At 42.6% G+C, this 19542-nt stretch overlaps 1 protein-coding gene across 3 annotated transcripts in view; it reads left to right on the top strand.

Annotated features, from left to right (window-relative positions):
- Positions 1-19542, top strand: part of TAOK2 (TAO kinase 2) — a 934333-nt gene that overhangs the window by 419178 nt on the left and 495613 nt on the right. For all 3 annotated transcript variants that reach the window (XM_078652408.1, XM_078652406.1, XM_078652407.1), the window contains exons 10-11: positions 3864-3977; positions 4130-4221. In XM_078652408.1, coding sequence (XP_078508534.1) covers positions 3864-3977; positions 4130-4221 — 206 coding nt within the window. The remainder of the gene's footprint in view (positions 1-3863; positions 3978-4129; positions 4222-19542) is intronic.

Genomic DNA, 19542 nt, shown 5'->3' with positions numbered 1-19542 from the left:
CCTCCACCTGAGACCCCTTTATTGGTATCTACATTCTCAGCAGAACCAATTGTACAGATGCATAAGAGATTATTTTTTTTCTTTTGACTCCGTAAACTGTTGATTCGGTCTATGAAAAGTTGGATAAATTCTATTCAGTCAACCTTGACATCAGGTGACTAGTGACAGATGCACCTAGGCAGTTCCAGATAGCTCACCTGACAACCTGGCATTAAGTATGTTGCTAATGCATCTGAGATCTATTTTCATATGGCCATCATGCTTGTTCTCTGTGTTTTCCTTTTGCATCTGCAGGATACTCAGTTGCAGATTGTCAACTGCTCAGATTTGTGGAAGAAAATACAATTGCAGACTTTCTACGAAGGATATTGTCAACAAATCACAACTAAATGTTAAATAAAGAACTAGTGGTTCATCTGTTTCACATTTGGTGAAAGCCAGAGATCTACCTGTTCATTACCAGTCAAAAAACAAAGTGCGGAATCTTCACTTCCTAGAACAGAGGAAAGTGCTTAGAAAATGCTTTGTCTCACCTATTTATTTACCCACAGAGGGATTCTGCTTTTCTGTCCTCGCCTTTCATTCGCAGCGCAGTTCAAAAGATTCAGGTCCACAAGGTTCATGTCTTTCTGATCAGCATGGTTTGGGTCTGAAGGCCATGGTGCTCTGACTAGCTTACAATTGCAAGCCCCCGAACTACCTTCCAACACAGGGGAATCTATCATCACAGGGAGGTGATAGCCTGTACAACCCTCAGTCCTCAGTGTCTAAAGTAGTTTAGTACATCAGATTGTCGGGTTTCATATAATTGATCAATCATTTGATTCAGTTCTGGCACACATAGTTCTTCTGATCCAATAATCTGTGATGTATCATAAAGAGAAAGGTGTAAATATTGATGCCATCAGATCGACGTCTATTTTTCACCTGTCCAAGGTTATTTGTTCTCTTTGTAGCTAGGGTTTTGAAAGGGTTGCATAACCACTTTCCTCGTACACCCTTACACATTTCATTATGGGGCCTTAACATGGGTCTTACGAGTATGATTGCACCTCCATTTGAACCATTGCATTACTATTATCTGAATTTTTATTAAGGAAGTTAGCATGTCTACTCATGATCACATGGCTTAGAATGTTGTAGCATTGTCAACCTCTCCTTCTTTCGCTACCTTTTTAAGACCGTGTAGTTCTCAACATGTCTTGAGAATTTCACATTAATTAGGTTATTCTCTTTCTGTCACTTCCTCAGATGGCCAAAGATGAGAAGATGCTGCCTAGGTTTTTTTTCAAATACCTTTGAGCCGTTCTATATTTGACTCAGTCTTATGGGGTTGGTAACCTCTTTCTTGGTTTTGAAGGCAATAAAATATGTAGACCGATCAAGAATTAAACAATTTCCAGGCGGATATCTGACTATTAAACACTGTTATGAAACTCCTCCAGAAAGTTTCAGAGTGCAATCTAGTAGGGGTTTAGCAGCAACATCTACTTTAAGAGGTGTACAGGTACTGAAGGTCTGCTAGGTAACTACTTATTGCTCTGTACATTTTTACCAACCATTATTGTTTAGACTTGGCTGATAGGGATCAAGTCCAATTCGGTAGTGCATTTCTCAAATCTTTTAGGTTCTGTATTGTGATTCATGCAAGGAATCTACAGAGCCATCATCCATCAAAAGAACATTTTAATTAAGTAACATTATTTTTGATGTGTAATTCAGCTCTTGTAGATTCCTTCCCAACTTGCCTCTTAAAGATGAATTCACATATTTGTATTATGTCTCTGTCCTCTGGGATGTATGACGTTACAACTCATACTTTTACAACGCATGCCATTACAACGAATTTTTTACAACGCAAAAACTTTTACAACGCATGTATTTACAACGCATGTACCTTTACAACGCATACCATTACAACGTAAGTATTGGTAAGTATATATTATTTTTTTTTAATTTAAAATAATTGAAAATAATATAATTTAATTTAATTTAATTTAATTTTATTTTATTTAATTGATTTAATTTAAATTTAATTTTATTTTTACCTTATACCCCTGTACCCCAAAAACCCAAAACTGACCCTGAACCCTAAAAATACCCCTTTACCCAAAAACCCAAAACTGACCCTGAACCCTAAAAATACCCCTGTACCCCAAAAACCCCAAACTGACCCTGAACCCTAAAAATACCCCTTTACCCAAAAACCCCAAACTGACCCTGAACCCTAAAAATACCCCTTTACCCAAAAACTGAAAACTGACCCTGAACCCTAAAAATACCCCTTTACCCAAAAACTGAAAACTGACCCTGAACCCTAAAAATACCCCTTTACCCCAAAACTGAAAACTGACCCTGAACCCTAAAAATACCCCTTTACCCAAAAACTGAAAACTGACCCTGAACCCTAAAAATACCCCTTTACCCAAAAACTGAAAACTGACCCTGAACCCTAAAAATACCCATTTACCCAAAAACTGAAAACTGACCCTGAACCCTAAAAATACCCCTTTACCCAAAAACTGACCCTGAACCCTAAAAATACCCCTTTACCCAAAAACTGAAAACTGACCCTGAACCCTAAAAATACCCCTTTACCCAAAAACTGAAAACTGACCCTGAACCCTAAAAATGCCCCTTTACCCAAAAACTGAAAACTGACCCTGAACCCTAAAAATACCCCTTTACCCAAAAACTGAAAACTGACCCTGAATCCTAAAAATGCCCCATTACCCAAAAACTGAAAACTGACCCTGAACCCTAAAAATACCCCTTAAAAAACCCAAACATATAAAATTTAAAATATAATTATATACTTACCAATACTTACGTTGTAATGGTATGCGTTGTAAAGGTACCTGCGTTGTAAAAACATGCGTTGTAAATACATGCTTTGTAATGGTTTTTGCGTTGTAAAAGTTTCGTTGTAATGGTAGTGCGTTGTAAAAGTTGCGTTGTAATGGTTGTTTCCCGTCCTCTGCGTCTATATCCCAGACATATTGTAGTGTTTCTGACTTTGCATCTTGTCTCACGGTGCTGCACTTACTAGCTATTGAAAGAATTCCAGTTCCTGCCTGAGATCAGGTTTCTGTAAGAAACGAGCGCTGTTATCCATTAGAAAGAACCTTAGAAAAGGTAAGTAGCTTGTTATTCAGTGTTCTTCTTACTCAGTGTTGTTTTTAAGCATATTAAAAATGTGCAAACAGAGGCCCAATACAGGGATACCAAATCTAATACAGGGATGGGCACAGGAGTTTGGTGTAGAAATACAGAGACTGTCACTTCCATGAAACACTGTTTCACGAAATTACCTGTATAGAGGTTGTCTTCTATCAGGATTAATGAGTTTAGAGAACTAGGCAAGGACTGCTCCCATTTAAGGCTGAATAGGCGTAGTGAATTGCATCACAGACGCAAACTTGGTTATTAGCTGAACTAATTTGCATAGTGCCGGTTGTCACCTCTAGGACTGGATGGGTTTGTCGGATTAGCATAAGTCAGTGCCTGTCTGCTCAAGATCTGGATGCCTTCGGAAAACCGAGCCGATACACTCAGATACATAGCTTGTCGGTTCCAGGGCTGAATCCTCTACACTAACTGTGGACATGATTCAAGCAATCAACTTTACTGTTGACTCTCGTTGATATGCACCCTTAGACCCTGCAAAGTCCAGAATGCATACGGATCATTTTTACATTATCTGTTGATTTTAAAAGCATGAATTTAATTACTACTGCCAATTCTCTAGTATACTGAAGTTGTTTTATAAATGTTGTGTTTATCAACTGGCCCTCCTTCAATTCTTTTGGGCTTACTCATTTAGATTCTTGCTTTCTAGAGTCATACTCCTTCTCTTCTTACAGGGACGTGAAAGCTGGCAACATCCTGCTGACAGAGCCCGGCCTGGTAAAGCTGGGCGATTTTGGATCTGCCTCCATCGTAGCACCTGCCAACTCCTTCGTTGGGACACCATATTGGTGAGGAACCGGCATTTCTGCTTCTCTTCTGTTAGTGGCTGTCTTCTTCCCTTTCATCTAAACAAATACAGATGGAAAGGCTGGATGGAAATGCTACATCTCGGGTGCACTTCATTTTTACTTGCCTCTTTTCTCGTTTTGTCTCCTCACAGGATGGCCCCTGAAGTGATCCTTGCCATGGATGAAGGCCAGTATGACGGGAAAGTAGATGTTTGGTCTCTGGGAATCACCTGCATTGAATTAGGTATTGTCTTCACCACATATTGTAATCCATCTTTATGCATTGTCGAATTAGATTTGTGATGAAGGCGGTTGTCTTTTTAAGTGATCTTAGCCATTCAAGGTACCTTTTGTGGTGGAACTAGCTTGTAAGGATTATTTGAAATCAAGTGTTGGTTTTTAGTCTTTGGCATACTGGTTTGTTTTTATCAAAAGCATTGCTTGACTCCTATGAGGTCATTTACGTGGGGCACAATAGTGAAGGTTTAACAGCATAAGTTGATGCTACAAAATTGGTACAAGTGGTGGAGTTTGTTGTTAGAGTATACTGAGCTGTAGATTTAACTGAAAGACCTCCTCATAATGACTCATTCGAGTCGAGGCTACGATTGTTTAAAATCAAGAGCACTGGTTGCACATTTTGACAGTGGTGTTGTTTTGATGACATAGGATAGGATAAACGAAGGATCTCAAACAGTGCTATCCTTAATAGGGCTTTTATGAAAAGGCATGACTTATAACTTTACTCAGAAAAGTAGAATTTCAGACAACAGTATAAAACTAGGATGGAAATATATAGACTTCTAGTGATTTTTTTTATTGAATCAACAGAAGTAATGAGAGAAAGTCAGAAGGGAAAAGATTGAGTTAAACTTGCGTGGTATCTTGGTTTCTTCACCATGAACTCTCCTGTTGCATATTTTTGCAGAGCACAGTTAAAACAATCCTTAGATCACATGCTTGATTTATGAATCAAGAGTTGATCGAGTGATTGGGACTGAAAACGCTGACACTGTTGTGGACAGAGTGATATAAGGGGAGAGTGGGCTTATACAGTAGTTTAAGGATGCTTGTTGTTCACAGACCATTCATATACAGAAATGGATGCAATTACTGTGGTTTGACCCTTTTCAAATACATATTAAATTTGCCCCCACATCAGTATAATAGTACTGACCAAGTCTAACAATTACACCAGCAAATATAGTAGGTCCTTTCTTACTAAGTATCAATCTAGAATCTGTTTGCCTATTTAAGTTCAATAGCCTAGGTTTGAGCTGGTAGTACATCTAAACCATAAACAAACACTCCAGCTGTGTTTAGAGTATTCAGGAGTAGCAAAACAACCCTGTCCTGGTGTGCCAATTTAATGAAGGTTTGAGGAGGGTCTAATTTTAGATGATTGACCAGAACTCCTTTCTGATAGATATATTTTTCCACCCACTGTCTTGTGTAGATTTCTTTCGATTTCTGTTTGCTGTGAATTCCATTGTATTTTGTTTGTGTTTTAAGTGTTTTGAAAATTGTAAAATTCAATAATTACCAATGCTAATATTTCTGTGTGCTGAAAAGAAATCCTAGGGATGTGGTTTATCCAAATCTTAAACAGATATTTACCTTTATAGTGCTTGATTTGGGCAACAGCATTGCATGAGATGTATGTGCAGGGTGGCATAAACATCCTTTTAGGAGAAAGTACAGAGTCAGTAAGGGTTTTTCTGAAGGTAGGCTGGACAAGGAATGCATCACTGTGAATAAATAGTTGGCTGCAACTCCAAAACTATTTAACCTTTTAATAGCCTGAAAGCTGTCTCAGGAGAATTTGGTGGATCACTCACTTAAGGGAAACAAAGGGCACAGACACGTTGTGTTTAGCTCCAGCCTAATCCAAAAATAAATCCCATAGTGATCTCCTGGTAAAATTAAACATCCTGGTTGTCTCTGAGAGCTAGTCCTCAGCGTTACGTCAAATCTAAAATGGGAAAATCAAAAAATAAGCACATATGGAGATGGATGAAAACTACTCGCAGCTTAGGACATTTTTCTTAAATACTTATACCATTTTAGGATTATCATAGGGAGTGACATAGATTTTATCAACAATACAGAAATGAAACATTGATTCAGTCTAGCCAGAGTTTGACTTTGCAGCTAGCTAGTTAAAAAACAAATGTCAGCATCATGTATCATGTGTATAAACCTGTTGAGCTAGCTTATTGGGTCTCTCGGATGTAGTGTTTTATTAGAAAGCAGTTATTCAATACCTTCGCTTTTCAACATGCTATGGGACCTAATCAAACAAGCATTTACAATGCAACGGTTTCGCCTTTGCAAAAGTTAGAGCTATTGGCATTGTAAATGACAACATTTTTATTCATGTGTTGGTTTTGAAAACAGATAAATAAATGGCATTGTCATATACAATGTCAATAGCTTAATCTCTCGCAAATGCCACACACACACACACACACACACCCCCACAGAACGCCAGGCGAAACCTAAAAAACATTCCTAATTGTGTGCATGCTTGCTTACCTCTACCGGGCATGTTGCAAGTTTGGAAACAAACGTTCACAAAAACAACAACTCTATGCCTCATCATATCAATCACTTAGGCAGTTTTGTGTATCAACTTTGATTAGTCCCGGACAGACTTGTCAAAAGGTCCCCCACGACAGTCTTGTCAAAAGGTCCCCCAAATTGCTTCAAGCCTCTTCCCTTGCTCACATCATCTCTTGAACAAACAAGGGAGACTACCAGTAAGAAGAACATCTTGTTATCCCAATAACGATAAAGAAACAGCCCCATGAACAGATATAAACCAGGAACGTCCTGAAATACTGCAGAGCGCAGCCTTTCACACATCCTTCTCTTTCTCTGTAATCTGCCTAACTCTGATGCAGCCAACTTCAGTTATGAAGGCATGTCAAATCCTATGAAGTCCTAATACTCAGGAATGTCACAAGTTGGGTTATGGAGGTAAAGACTAGTTTTACTAGGCGGCCCAATTCTGGGGTGGGGTTGCAGGATACCTCGGAGGAGCTGTGCCAAGGCAATCAGGAGTTTCAACTTACCCTGGGTGCAGAGAATGTGGCTGGTCATATTGAATTTGTACACATGACAAGCTATAGGTCGCAGTAAGGAGGGCTCAGCTTAACTGAATGACCTACTTACACAACCACCTGGTGAATTTTAGAGCTCTGGCAGTGTACCTTGGTATTAATGGTTGTGGTATATAGGGCTGCTGTTAATTTTCAGTAGCCTTAACGACAGTGTGTATCTGGTCTAAGACCATTTCTTCTGTATTAATCATGGTGGTTTTGTTGCCTATGCAAAACTGCCAACTTCTCAGTTTTGGGGACAAAAAAGTTCTCTGGCTGCTCCCAATGAGTTGGGCCTTATGTTTCCAAAACAATAGGGTTCTGGCTTGCCGCTGATGTTTGGAGCACTCATCTTTCTAAACAGTACATAATTAGGAGGCTGACAGAGCCTTCTGTTGGAATTACCATAGAGTTCTAGTCTTGCTCATAAAGGTTAAGGTCTTAAGTGTTTTTGAATGTAGGGTGGTAGCGGGGAGTGCATGGTGCCCTATAGAAAGGCTGTAAAGTTGAACAACAAAGATGACATTTAAGGCTGCAGTGACATGCTACCTTTGTGTGGACAAAGGCTCAGAAGACATGGTGTATGTAAAACGTTGAATGGGGATGGTGTGAGAATGTGATGCATGTAACATTGGGGCATGTGTGCTGGCTGAAGCCTGGCAGTTAATTACAGGTGGAGGGGGGGAGCCTTGATAGAGCCAATAGACTGTGGCTATTAACAAGGGACTATTAGAATAAACACGGTATTTTCTACTTAATAGCCTCATGACTCTTCAATACGAAAGACTCCCCCTTGCAGCTACAAAAGAGCCATTGTATCATAATTGGGGCCGGGCATGGTAAACCAATGGCTAAAAGGATTAACAACTGCAGGGGAATATCCGTCCGAACTGGTACAAAAAAAAATATATGAACGCAGTGAACAGAAAAGTACAGTATTGATATCAGCAAACAAACAATTTGAGCAGCTGCAGCGTTTACCTCCTTCGTGTAAAGAGATAATTCCAAAGACGTTGTCTAGCCTACACTTCAGTTTCCCCACACCACTGACAGCGTGAATGAAGAGGCGTTGACATAGGGGGCGGGGTTAGGGAGGGGCGAGAAGGAGGGAGGAAGGATGGGAGGCGTGCAGGAACAGGACCTCGCCACGTTTTTGGAACAAGCCTCAAAGAACCAGTGACAATCCTGCCCACACCCACCTCCGTGTTGTAACAAGTCTCACCGTCACGCACGCGAAAGAACAAAACACACTGCTACGATAAAACAGCCAGATAAACGACTCCAGAGCGTCGCATATCCCAACAAGAACCAACTGTTCTGTCAACGTAATAGCAATGAGTACCGCTCGATCCAATAAGAAGAAACATGCACCACACCAGCCTCAGTAAGAGACAACAGCATTTAATGGCAGCTCTCCTCAAACAAGCCAGGTCTACTTGGAGCGCGTTCCTTACCTCCCGCCAGACTTAAAACCAGAGTTCCTCTGCTTTTACCCGCGACTTAACCGGCTTCAATAAGTGAAGGCAACAAGTCAGGTCCCGGGCCGCGCTGTGATTGGCTGACGTCACGGGGGTGTCCCGGCCGGCAGCCAATCACAGCGCGGCCCGGGAATGACGTCACGGGGGTGTCCCGGGCCGGCAGCCAATCGCAGCGCGGCCCGGGACAAAGGGGCGGGGCTTAAAAAAAGCACCAGAAACGCCCCCGAATCGCGTTTTCGTGAGAAAGCGCGATTGACAGCCTCTGTCTCCCAATGGCTAGTCTCCATTTATGGAGCTAGCCAATTGGAAACAGAGGCTGTCCTAACCTCACTACTAAAAACAAAAGATTTCGACTGGGAGGGGCTTCGCCCCTCGCCAAAAGTCGAAACCTAAAAATCTCGATCCCTAAGAGTTTGCTTTATAGCTTTGAAGATAGTCCTCCTTCCCTAGTTATCTTAAATGTTTGTACTCTACCTTACAGACCCTTCACATAACCGTAGTGGTGTCCCAGTATATGCTAGTACCACTTTGTACTTGGGCAGGAATTGCCGGAGTTATGTTCTCTGGGCAGCAAACATCAGTGGTTTAAGCCTAAAACCGGATAAAAAAATGTTTTGTTTTGCATGGTTATACTTTTTGTTCCAGTTTCAACCAAAAAGCTTAATCCTGAGTATCAAATCTCTGAACATTTCCTACCAATGTCAGCATGGTTTTGACGGGAGTATGCCTAACCTATAGCTGTTTTGTGACATCCAGTGTATTTATTCTTTGTATGGTCGTGTAACCATTATTTGCCAGAATTCATTTTTATTGTTTTGTATTGATTATCTCGCCTCTCCCAAATAATTTGTAAAATGTAATCACACATATCTAAGTTTGGTGCCCACGTGCATGCATGCATGTAGAGAACTGGGCTTTTGTAGCAATTACCCCCATCCCCGCAAACACAAGATAAAGTCTAATTGTGCTACAATTGGCTATGGACTTTAGCACCCTTATAAGTCCCTATGCAATGGTATTTCAGGCACCTATGGCAGGGGTACTAATGAGGGTCCCTAAGGGCTGCAGCATGTCTTATGCCACCCTAAGGGACCCACATACAAATTCCACACACACTGCCAGTGCAGACAACATAACATGGTGCAACACATGAGTGAAAATACAACAAGACACTCCTGTGTCATGCCAAAGTCACTGTATCTAATATATGTAGGTTACTACTACAGCAGGCCTTTTGAGCAGGGTGCATTATATTTTATATGAGGATATATCTGCATTAGCAGATATGCCCTGTGATGTCTAGTTCTGTTACTAGATATTGCTTGTGAGCAGGGAAGCCATCTTAAGGCCTGTACGGGGCACTGGTCAAAGCGGGTCCCTCAGTTACATAATAGCTTCACTGAAACATATGGTGTTTGCAATAACACATCTCGTATTACTGAACCCACATTGATTACAGTGATGGATTTGTTAATATATACGCCCAGAGGGAACCTTAGAGATACCCCCTGAAACCTTCCAGCCGTCTAGTGTGCTAGCTAGCTAGCTGGCTGGCTGGCTCAGTCTGGCCTGCTGCCGCATACTAGTTTCTGACCCCAAGGGGATGGGGGCTTCAAAGAGCCTACCGTCTTTTAGTATGCAAGTCTGGCTTCTCTCACAAGAGAGGATGCTGACCCCTCTGTCCTGAAACCATCTGGCCCCAGGGAAGATTAGCTATGCAAGAAGCGTGTTGCACTTCCAGATTGGGCACACCTCTAGGGTGACCCAGTCTGATGTGAACACAACTTTTGAACTCCTACCCTATTGTGTGGTGGAATTAGGAATTCTGGGACAGGGTGATGCTCATTTCCCACAAGTAGTGGTCATCTAGGGGTTGTTGTGGCCCCAGGCGTAAATTTCCCATTGGTTACTACCCTCACTGCCCTTAATGCCTCTAAATTGAGTATTTAGGGGATCCCCCTAATATTAGGAGTTCAGATATCAACGGATCAAGAGAAGGACTGGACAAAGAAGAGTCCTGTCATGAGAACCGAGGATCAACTACAAACTTGGCATCAACCCTCCTAGCTTGACTGCTGCTCCCAACAATCGTGGAAGAAGCAGACTTTTCCTACCACTGTGCAGTTTTCAAGGATCCCGGAGATCTGCCAGTGCTTTGCTAAATGCCTGAAGAAACTCCATTGAAGTAGAGGAGCTACTCCCCTGCATCCACCAAGTTGCCGCTCCCCAGCCAGTCTGACGTAGCATCTTCCCTGGAAGAGGACCCTGTGCTCCTGAAAATCAGATCTTCCTCTCCCTCGAGTGGAAGGACACCTGGACCAACTGGCGCTAAACAAGACCAATACCTGGGCCCCGGACCCCTTGCAGCAGCCAAGGTTTGTTGTGCCCAGATACCAACACCAAAGAAGACCGAACTGCACATCAAGGGACTTCAGGGACAGTGTGACCGACTTAGTGAGTGGGCCAGCTGTCCTGGTTGCCCCTCTTCTGCAAAACAAAAACCGAGACATTAGTCTATGACCACTGACTACTCAAAGCACCTATGCACCGGAGCCTGAGTCCAATGGATGTGACTGTGCCAATGGAGTCCCCAGACACCCAAGAGCAAAGCCCACACATAGGTGTTTCCAGACTGGACTTCCAGTCGCCATCTTCAGCCTCTTTTCAGCAGGCCCCCTCCAACCGCGAGAGACTCCTGCACCGGAATCTGACCCCAAAAGACACCACTGCACCTGAGCCCCACAGTCTGAGGAGAAGTGGACCATGGGTGTCCCTGAGGATTTTAAGGTTCCAGCCCTCCTGTGAGTTCCCCCAGACGGGTGCCCCTGTCCCTGCTTGCAGCCTATTTTTAACTAAACTGTTCTCCCATTGAAGTGAATAGGACACCCAATGCCATAACACACCTCTGCACCCAGACGCCCAAGATCCTCGCGACATGACCTGTTGCTGTTGCCCTGGACCCCGCTCCATACTCACCTTAAGCGCAGAAGAACCATCCTGTAAGTCTTTGACAAGTATCCAAATACAATTCCTCCATAGGACAAAATCGCCGATTCAGAAAATGCACAGTGTATATTTCTGAAAAATGTAAAAATTCATAAGTCAAAGTACTTACCAGATTTCGATGATCTAGGTATCTAAATGTATATAAAATTACGTATTGTTTTTATAAATTGGTGTCAGATTTCTTTGTGTCGTGTGTCTCATTTACTGCGTGTGTGTGTGTGCGTGCGCGTGCGTGCGTGTGTGTGTGCGTGTGTGTGTGTGCGTGTGTGTGTGTCGTGTGTGTGTGGTGTGTGTGTGGTGTGTGTGGTGTGTGTGTGGTGTGTGTGTTGTGTGTGTGTGTGTGTGTGTGTGTGTGTGTGTGCGCGCGCGAGAGAGAGATATAGATGCTTAGCACTACCCTCTGATATGCCTCACTGCTCGCCCACACCACCACGAAAAAGAGATTTGAGGTGTCATTTGTGCCTCTGTAATTTCTTTGGTGTCTGCCTGGACTCTCTAAACATTGTACCTCATTTCTTTGCACTAAATAGAGAGACCGCTTCCTACTTTGCAGTATTATGATCTTAGCCTTTGGCATATAAAGCCTTAATAGAAGTTTCTTATCTGTTGTGAAGGAAAGTTTCAATTAAGGACATGCTTTCTTCCATTTATTTTCTCAGCAGCCAACCTGAAGAACATAATTTACAGTATCACAGGACTACATCTCCCATGAGTCATGTAAGAAACTTAACACGTGTTCCCTTCATCGTCAGAAGGTGCGATCTGCCATATTCATCATGAAGAATATCAGGACTTTAGGGGGGGGGGGGGTCCAGCCTCCAGCTGAAGTTGGGCGTTGAGTGCCCAGTCTTAAGGCAAAAGGTCCACAGTGCACTTCGCTTAGACCCCCTTGTGACATCAGATCTTTCAACACTGAGGCATCCAATTTCCATGTGCTGAAATCCTTTAGGTATCTGGAATTCCAATCTGCGATGCAGTTTAGCTTCTCCGTGAGATACTCTGCTGTGATTGCCCTCGTTTTCCAGTAAATATGCCAGAAATCCTAGGTCAATTCTGCCAATACTCCCGACCTCGTGCTGACAAGTGGTTTATGTATCAGGCTGCCAATATATTTCCTGTTTAGAGCAGAATCTCACAAGAGGCTTTATCTTTCGTGAGACGCTTCACTGTGAAGGAGCCTGCCAGAAGTTCTGTACAGTTGATAAATAAATGGCTTTCTTGGGTGGACCCCTGACCTCCAGTGTTTGTCTCCCCATCGATCTCCCCAGCCCACTCTGCTTACGAGGTCCGGCGCAGAACCAAAAATGGCCCTGCCATTCCATGCCTCAGTATACTCTGGTCACCATTGCAGCTCCTCTTTACCGTCTGAGAGTGGGTGATCTCCGCGGTATAAGTTAGAACTTTGCCTAAATAAACTGCATTTGATCGTTGAAAGGTGTAGTATTGGAGTAACCCATGAAAACTCTCCTGAATTGATGATGCTTACAGCCCCACTATCCTGGCCAAGTATCTCAGTGTGATTGTCTCCTTGTTCAATGACTTCCACAGTTCTTTGCGAATGATAGCAATCTTTCTCTGTGGCAGTCGCAATGTCTGCTGGACTGAATCTATGAGGAACCCTAGAAAACTAATGGCCCCTCTGAATTTGTAGAAAACGTATGTTGAGAGCAATTATGGGAGGTGAAGTAGCTGTCTTTTTAGATCTAGCCTTGCCTTCCAGTTGTTTTATAACCAAACTTCTCTTAGGAGGTGGACCGCCTCCATCCTGAAATGGTGATACTCAGCCATTCCTTTAAACCCCCATAGATGATTACTGGCTTGACCCCTGATCCTTTTTTCCGAACCAAAATAGGTTGAAGAGGAAACCTCGGGAATTAAAAGAAGTTTGAATGATCGCCCCTTTGTCTAACATAGCCTGTACCTCTTGATATATTAGTTAAGATTCTTCTTCTGAAAAGAAGCGTGGGCTGAGTTTCTGCATCTGTACTGGAGTCCCGTAAAACTCTGTATAAAAACCTGCCACTGTCTGTAGCACCCAAGCATCTCTAGTGATCTCCCTTCATTTGGGAAGAAGCTTTGCCAACCTGCTGCTCACCTTTGAAAGGGAAAAAGGATACTCTTTACTTAATGATCTGCCCACTGTATTGGAGATGAAACGAATCCTTCCTTCATTACCTGGCTTCTGCCAGCACATCTGGTGGGGAACATGGCAACATATTTTGGTGATCATGCCACTAGTACTGTTTCCATCCTCAGTACTTATGAGAGGCTGAAATTTGTGTTTGCAATGGAGTGCCCCCTGCCGGCCCCACCAAAAATCTTTAGGCCAAAGACTTTCATAATGGATTGCTGCACCTTTTCGAGCGAGGAATAAGTGATAACAAACGTGCTTATCTCCTTAATGAAGGGGTCCCCAAAGAGGCCCCCATCTGCCACTGCACCACCCTAAATAATAGCCAGTTTCCCTAGTTTGGGATCTATTTTAATTAGGGGAGAACTGCATCTCTCGATAGAGAAGATATACCTGGTGTTGCCTAAAAAACATATGGCATGCCGTGCACATTCCGACAGTATATCGGGAGGAATCCATTTACCAGTGTCCTTAGCCTCTTTTGTCTTGTCTAGGATGTTGGACATGGGGCCTAACTTGTCTGGGAATTTGTCTAGGGTTTCTTGCCATGAACAAATAATGCCATTCTTCGGGTCTTTGATCAATTTTGTCACAAAAGTGGCCTTTTCCCAACAATGTTTGGGCTACCTTCCCATCTAAAATCAGCCATGTATTAGGAACGAGTGGTGCTGTCAAATTCCTAGCGCTCCAACACTAGTCTGTGTAGCCGCTGCAGACACAAGCAGTGGTGATGTTGTGTGTTTCCTACATGGCCCATTGTAGTTTTGCCCTTGTTAGCCTAACTGCACATGGAAGCTTCATTTTCCTTTTCACTTTTTATTTAATAAACACCCTTGCTTTTGTGCCACATTGTACTTTCACACAGGATCTGCATAGGTTTTTGTGATCTGTTGTTTTCCTGGGATTTAGTCTGAACAGCACCGACTAGTTCAAGCAACATTGTCCCTTGTTGTTCTTTCTGGCAAGGCACTAGCATGTTTCTGTACATATGTCCTATCATATATATGAAGCAAACAAAAGGAGATAATGGACAGAGCGCTTAAACTTTTCAGACACTCACCCCGGGTCACAGATCCGGGTTGAACCCATTGTTGTTTATCTGCCTTCGCCACCACAGTTCAGACCCAGCTGTGTTTGCTATCATATAGCTGAGCACATGGGCCAGGGAGACGCATATTGAATGAGAATTCTGAGACAAGAGCACTGTTTCTGCTGAGACGAAGAGTGTCCATCTGTGTATACTAAGGTACACGGTCTGCCAGTAATCCCAGAGATCTTTTATTTATAATCTTCTAGCTGTAGTAGCATATGAGAGGCGTTCGGTCACTCGGCACGTATACTGCATTTCAGAGCACAATAGTTTAAATATTTCAAACTTCTTTTGTGTCTCCTAGTTATCTTATTGTGGACAAGTACGAGTGAGAGTAAAAGAGTGTCCTGTTTCCACAAACCCTGACAGGGCCGAGTGTGTTGTGTTCTGGAGTTCCAAGTCACTTGTTTTTCTGGTAAGATCAGGAAGTGTAAGTGAGACACTATAGCTTGTTGGACTCTGACTCATAGATACTGAGGTGGTATGGTGACTCAGTCTCTACTTACTGATGTTCTATGGTTTCAAGCATAGTTCTGTTCCAGAGCAGAATCCCTGCAACAGTGAAATATGGTGAGGGAAGCCCTGGGAGTGCATATAAGGCTCTGAGCCGTGGGTTCCTCCGGGTGGATGCGAAAGCGGCCGGCATTAGGCCGGTGCGGCTTGCTCCCACGGGAAACCGGCATACTCGCTCGACGCTCCTTCGTCAGCCTTAGACCTTTTTTTCTGCCGTCAACTGGGTTTCCAGACTGAATTTTACTAGCCATTACTAGCTATCTATAGCCATCAATGGGTGCATATTTGGTGCTCTCCATGTGGTTGACACAGAAGTGTGGATCGCTGACTGGTCCTGTCATGGCTGTCGTCTAAGGACAAATTTGTGCCCACTTCCCATTATTTGAGCTTATGCTTATAGCTAAGAGAGAGGCTTGGATCCTCTTGTCATATGACCTCATCGATTGTCCCTACTCCAGTAAGCACAGTGGTCTCCTCTTCCCGTTTGGTGATATAACATCCTGCCCCATCCTTCCTTTAGTCGTTATCCCGGAGGTGGAGGCTTCCGATCTATTTTGGATTAGGTAGAATGAGTAGGTGGCCAGCAGCACCCACGGGCAGGAAAAAGAAGAGAACAAAGGAGGTGTAGTGTGTCGCAGGCGTTGGACGAGTTGCCTGGAGGTCGAGGTGCTGCTAGTGGTGTTCTACGGTAATAATAGATTTTGTAGGCCTCCTGAAAGTAGCCCTTCAAGAGCGAGTCTTTTTGGATAGTGGACTATTGCTTCAAGTTATGACCCCCAAGAAGCTTCGCTATGGAACGCTGGTCTTCACAAGTAAAAAGACCAAAGCAGTCCCCTGAGAAATAAGACCTTGCAAGCGAATGCCCTGAAAGATTTCAACACAATCTCTACCTTTTTTACCAAAAGGGAAGTGGGCTTGAATACAGTGACATAGAGGGACACCTAGAATAATTCACAAAGTTGTTGGTAGAGGCCAAATCGTCCACCAGGCCTAATAAATCCTTAGTGGATAATAATTAAAAGGAGCATTCCGTTTAGCTAATCTCGCCAATTGGGAAATTAGCTTTTCCTTTTTAAGACTATATGCTCCCCGATATTGATGTTGCTATTGCTTCTAATATGGCTCGATTGCTTAGTGCATCCTCTGGCCCTTTGTCATCTCTGCTCCCTGTGGAAAATATGATCCATACGCCCTCTGGCCCCCTCCTAATTTGCAGCTTTCTAGGAGTATTCCCAGTGAAAATTCTTAAACTAACTTAAGGATGTCCAACTCTCCAGATTTATGCATGAGTCACATTTTTTGTAACCCCCATGGTTGTAAGGATTTATTGTCCGAATTACTTGGTAGCTTAGAAAGAGTCCTGTCTTCGATCTTGGCACTAATAGAAACATCGGTGAACAATTCTGATCATATCATGGCCTCGCTTTTATCTTTAACAAAGTTTATGATTTTGGACAAAAGGGCCTTAGCAGGAAAGGCATATCTCTTTCAGGCAAAGTGAGTGATTTGGCGAATAAAGGTCAGTCTGAGCTTGATCTTCTCAGCCCTTCTCTAAGTGAGTCTCGTAGAGTGGATGTTTTCCCCATACATTATTGTAAGGATTTAACCAGACAGGCTGGCCTGCACTAGTGTAGGTTAAAAGACAAAGAAAGCCAAGACTTATTTGAGATTGATCATTCTTACTCTATGAAGAAGTTCTTTGGCAAGGGATGGTCCAACGCTGCACTCTATTTCTCCCTCCTCAAATTAGAGAAATGGAAATAATCTCTTCCTTATATTTCGAAATAAGGAGGCCCCTTTAATAGTGCTATCCACAGAGGAGAAAAAGTAGGATATGAATAACAAAAAGTACAAAGGTCCGCAAGGAGAACAAAGCTTAGCAGAGTCAACAAATTATCAAGAAAGTTCCGTTTTGTTGTGAACTTTGTTCTGAATTTAGCCTTAAATTCCATACTGTCTATAAATATTGAAACAGCGGATAGAGTCTTTAAGGATAGAACAAGATTAATTCCATCCTCTCCATTTTCTGAGCCTTCCTTGGAGTTGCAGCTAAACCCTCAAGCCGAAAATGTTCAGAACTTATCTGTCATTTGTCCTGCAATGAAGACTCCCCCCTCTCATATTTTATTTTGAATCCTTTTGCCGAAATTTTACTTCCAGAGTGGGGGATAATGTGTTTTATCCTACTGTGAGGGGGGTATTGGGGATGTTCTGTTTTGGAATATGTTGTCTGTGTCTTTGACTTTAGAATTACAGACCATTTTTGATCAGGAGATTTAACTGAATAGATCCTTCTTACTCGGTTGTTTTTCATATATCTCAACCTTAATTTGGTGCAGAGTAACGATCTTATTTTGGCACAAATTTTCTATCGTGGAAAGAGTGGTGAGGCTAGAGTCCCTTTTAATTCCAAAGTGATATCTAATTTAGTGATCCTGAATAGCGAGAAGTTGAGTTACCGTGGTATTGATGTTCTACCATGACAGGAGGAGAAGAATGTTAAAATCTCCATACACAACTTCCACAGCCACGGTAATTATCTTGCAGACTCGCCCCTTGCATGCTCTCTCCCTGCTTGAGAGGGAAAGCAAATTGTGGGTCTCTTTTGGAAAATGAGGTAAGAGTCTTTCACTGGTCCCTGGGATAGTGGAACATTAGGACCAGTTAAAGAAATAGGCTGGGTGTCTGGTGTTAATTGTTATTTCCCTAGGGGGCTAAAATGTAAAAACCTCTCCTAGTAATGGTCTCAAATTATACTGTCCGTTAACAATAAAATACAGCGCCTGAAAGTATTGGAAGTTGATATAGTATTTATTTAAGAAACGTGGATGGTAAATACTTGGTCAACTGAATGCTATTTTGTGCTAAGCTGTCCAGCAGTTTCCAGTAAAGAGGTGGCATGCAAAAGGAGGTATAGCTTTGCTTCTTAACTCTAACATAAGTTGGGTGTATAAGTTTTTTTGCACATTTTGAATTTGATTCAGGCAGTAAAAATAAGCTCTAAAAGGAAGCAATAAAATATACACTGCCTGCAATCCACCTAACTCTTATACTCGTTTAAGGATATGTTTGACTTTATTTCCTCTATCATGATCAGAGAAGCCTGTACTTGTATTATGCTTGTAGGCGATCTGAATGCTAAAGTTTTTAACCATACCATAAGGCTCTTCGGAAAATACATTTAAGAGGAAGCGCTAAAGTCCCTCAGCATTTTTTCTATTGTCAGCAGAGTGGATAAGAGGATTAGTGTTAGTAGATGGCTTAAAGAATGTCGAACTCCTAATTGTAAATGGGAGACTAGAAAATGATACCACGCAAAGACTGCTCATAATTCCGTCTCTGGTGGTTCGATTATTGATTATGTAATTGCCTCATTTGATATTTTTAACAGATTATCACGCATTGAAGTTCTAGACAATGCCTATAGTGATCACAAGCTACTTTCCTCTGTGATCATGGTATGCGTATTGAAGGTAGGATCTTGTTCCCCGACAGCACCAACGCCTCTCTAGTATGCACATGACGGAATCTCCCCCTCCTTCATCACATTCCGCCTCCCCAGCCTTTCGCCCCGCGTCCCTCCCCCCCCTCCATCGTCCCCCCCATCGCCTTCTTAATAGATGTGCCCTGTAAAATCTATTTAATCCTGCTCCCCTGCCTCAGTCTTTGCCTCTCGATCCCCCCTCAGTTTTTCTCCCCTAATTGGGGTATTTTCTCCCCTCTCCCCTGCGGTCACATGACCTATGTTCTCAATCTCCTTCTTCCCACAAATGGTTCCTAGCTCCCCCCAAAGTGTCCCCCCCCGTTCTCACGCTGCATCAGTTTATTAGCGACCCCATGCCCCCAATCCGTGTATCCACAGATTATTGTATACATCCTATTGGCATGACTACACTGTTGTACCACCTCTAATAGCAAATGATGTATTGTGGCAGCTTTCCATTGACATAAAAGTTAATCAAAATAATTTGAAAAAAGAAGGTAGGATCTTGTAAACTGAGATTACTTGGTAGGGTTTTAAAAATCCAATGGCAGAATGTATTGGAATGTCAAAGCATCTGTAAAACTTAGAGTAACTGTCAACATTAGTAGGCGATCAGTTTTTTTTTTCTCCAGACCTGCTGCTAATGCATGAATGTTGTATAAGAAAAATCCCTGGTCTCTGCCTGTAAAACAAATAATTCCTCCCTTAGACAGACCATGCCCGCATCTGGTAATAGACCTAAACAGAAAAATAAATAAACTA

This window comes from Lissotriton helveticus, chromosome 7 (genome assembly GCF_964261635.1).
Source record: "Lissotriton helveticus chromosome 7, aLisHel1.1, whole genome shotgun sequence".
In the NCBI taxonomy this organism is placed as follows: Eukaryota; Metazoa; Chordata; class Amphibia; order Caudata; family Salamandridae; genus Lissotriton; species Lissotriton helveticus.
This window is presented reverse-complemented; position numbering and strand designations above follow the sequence as displayed.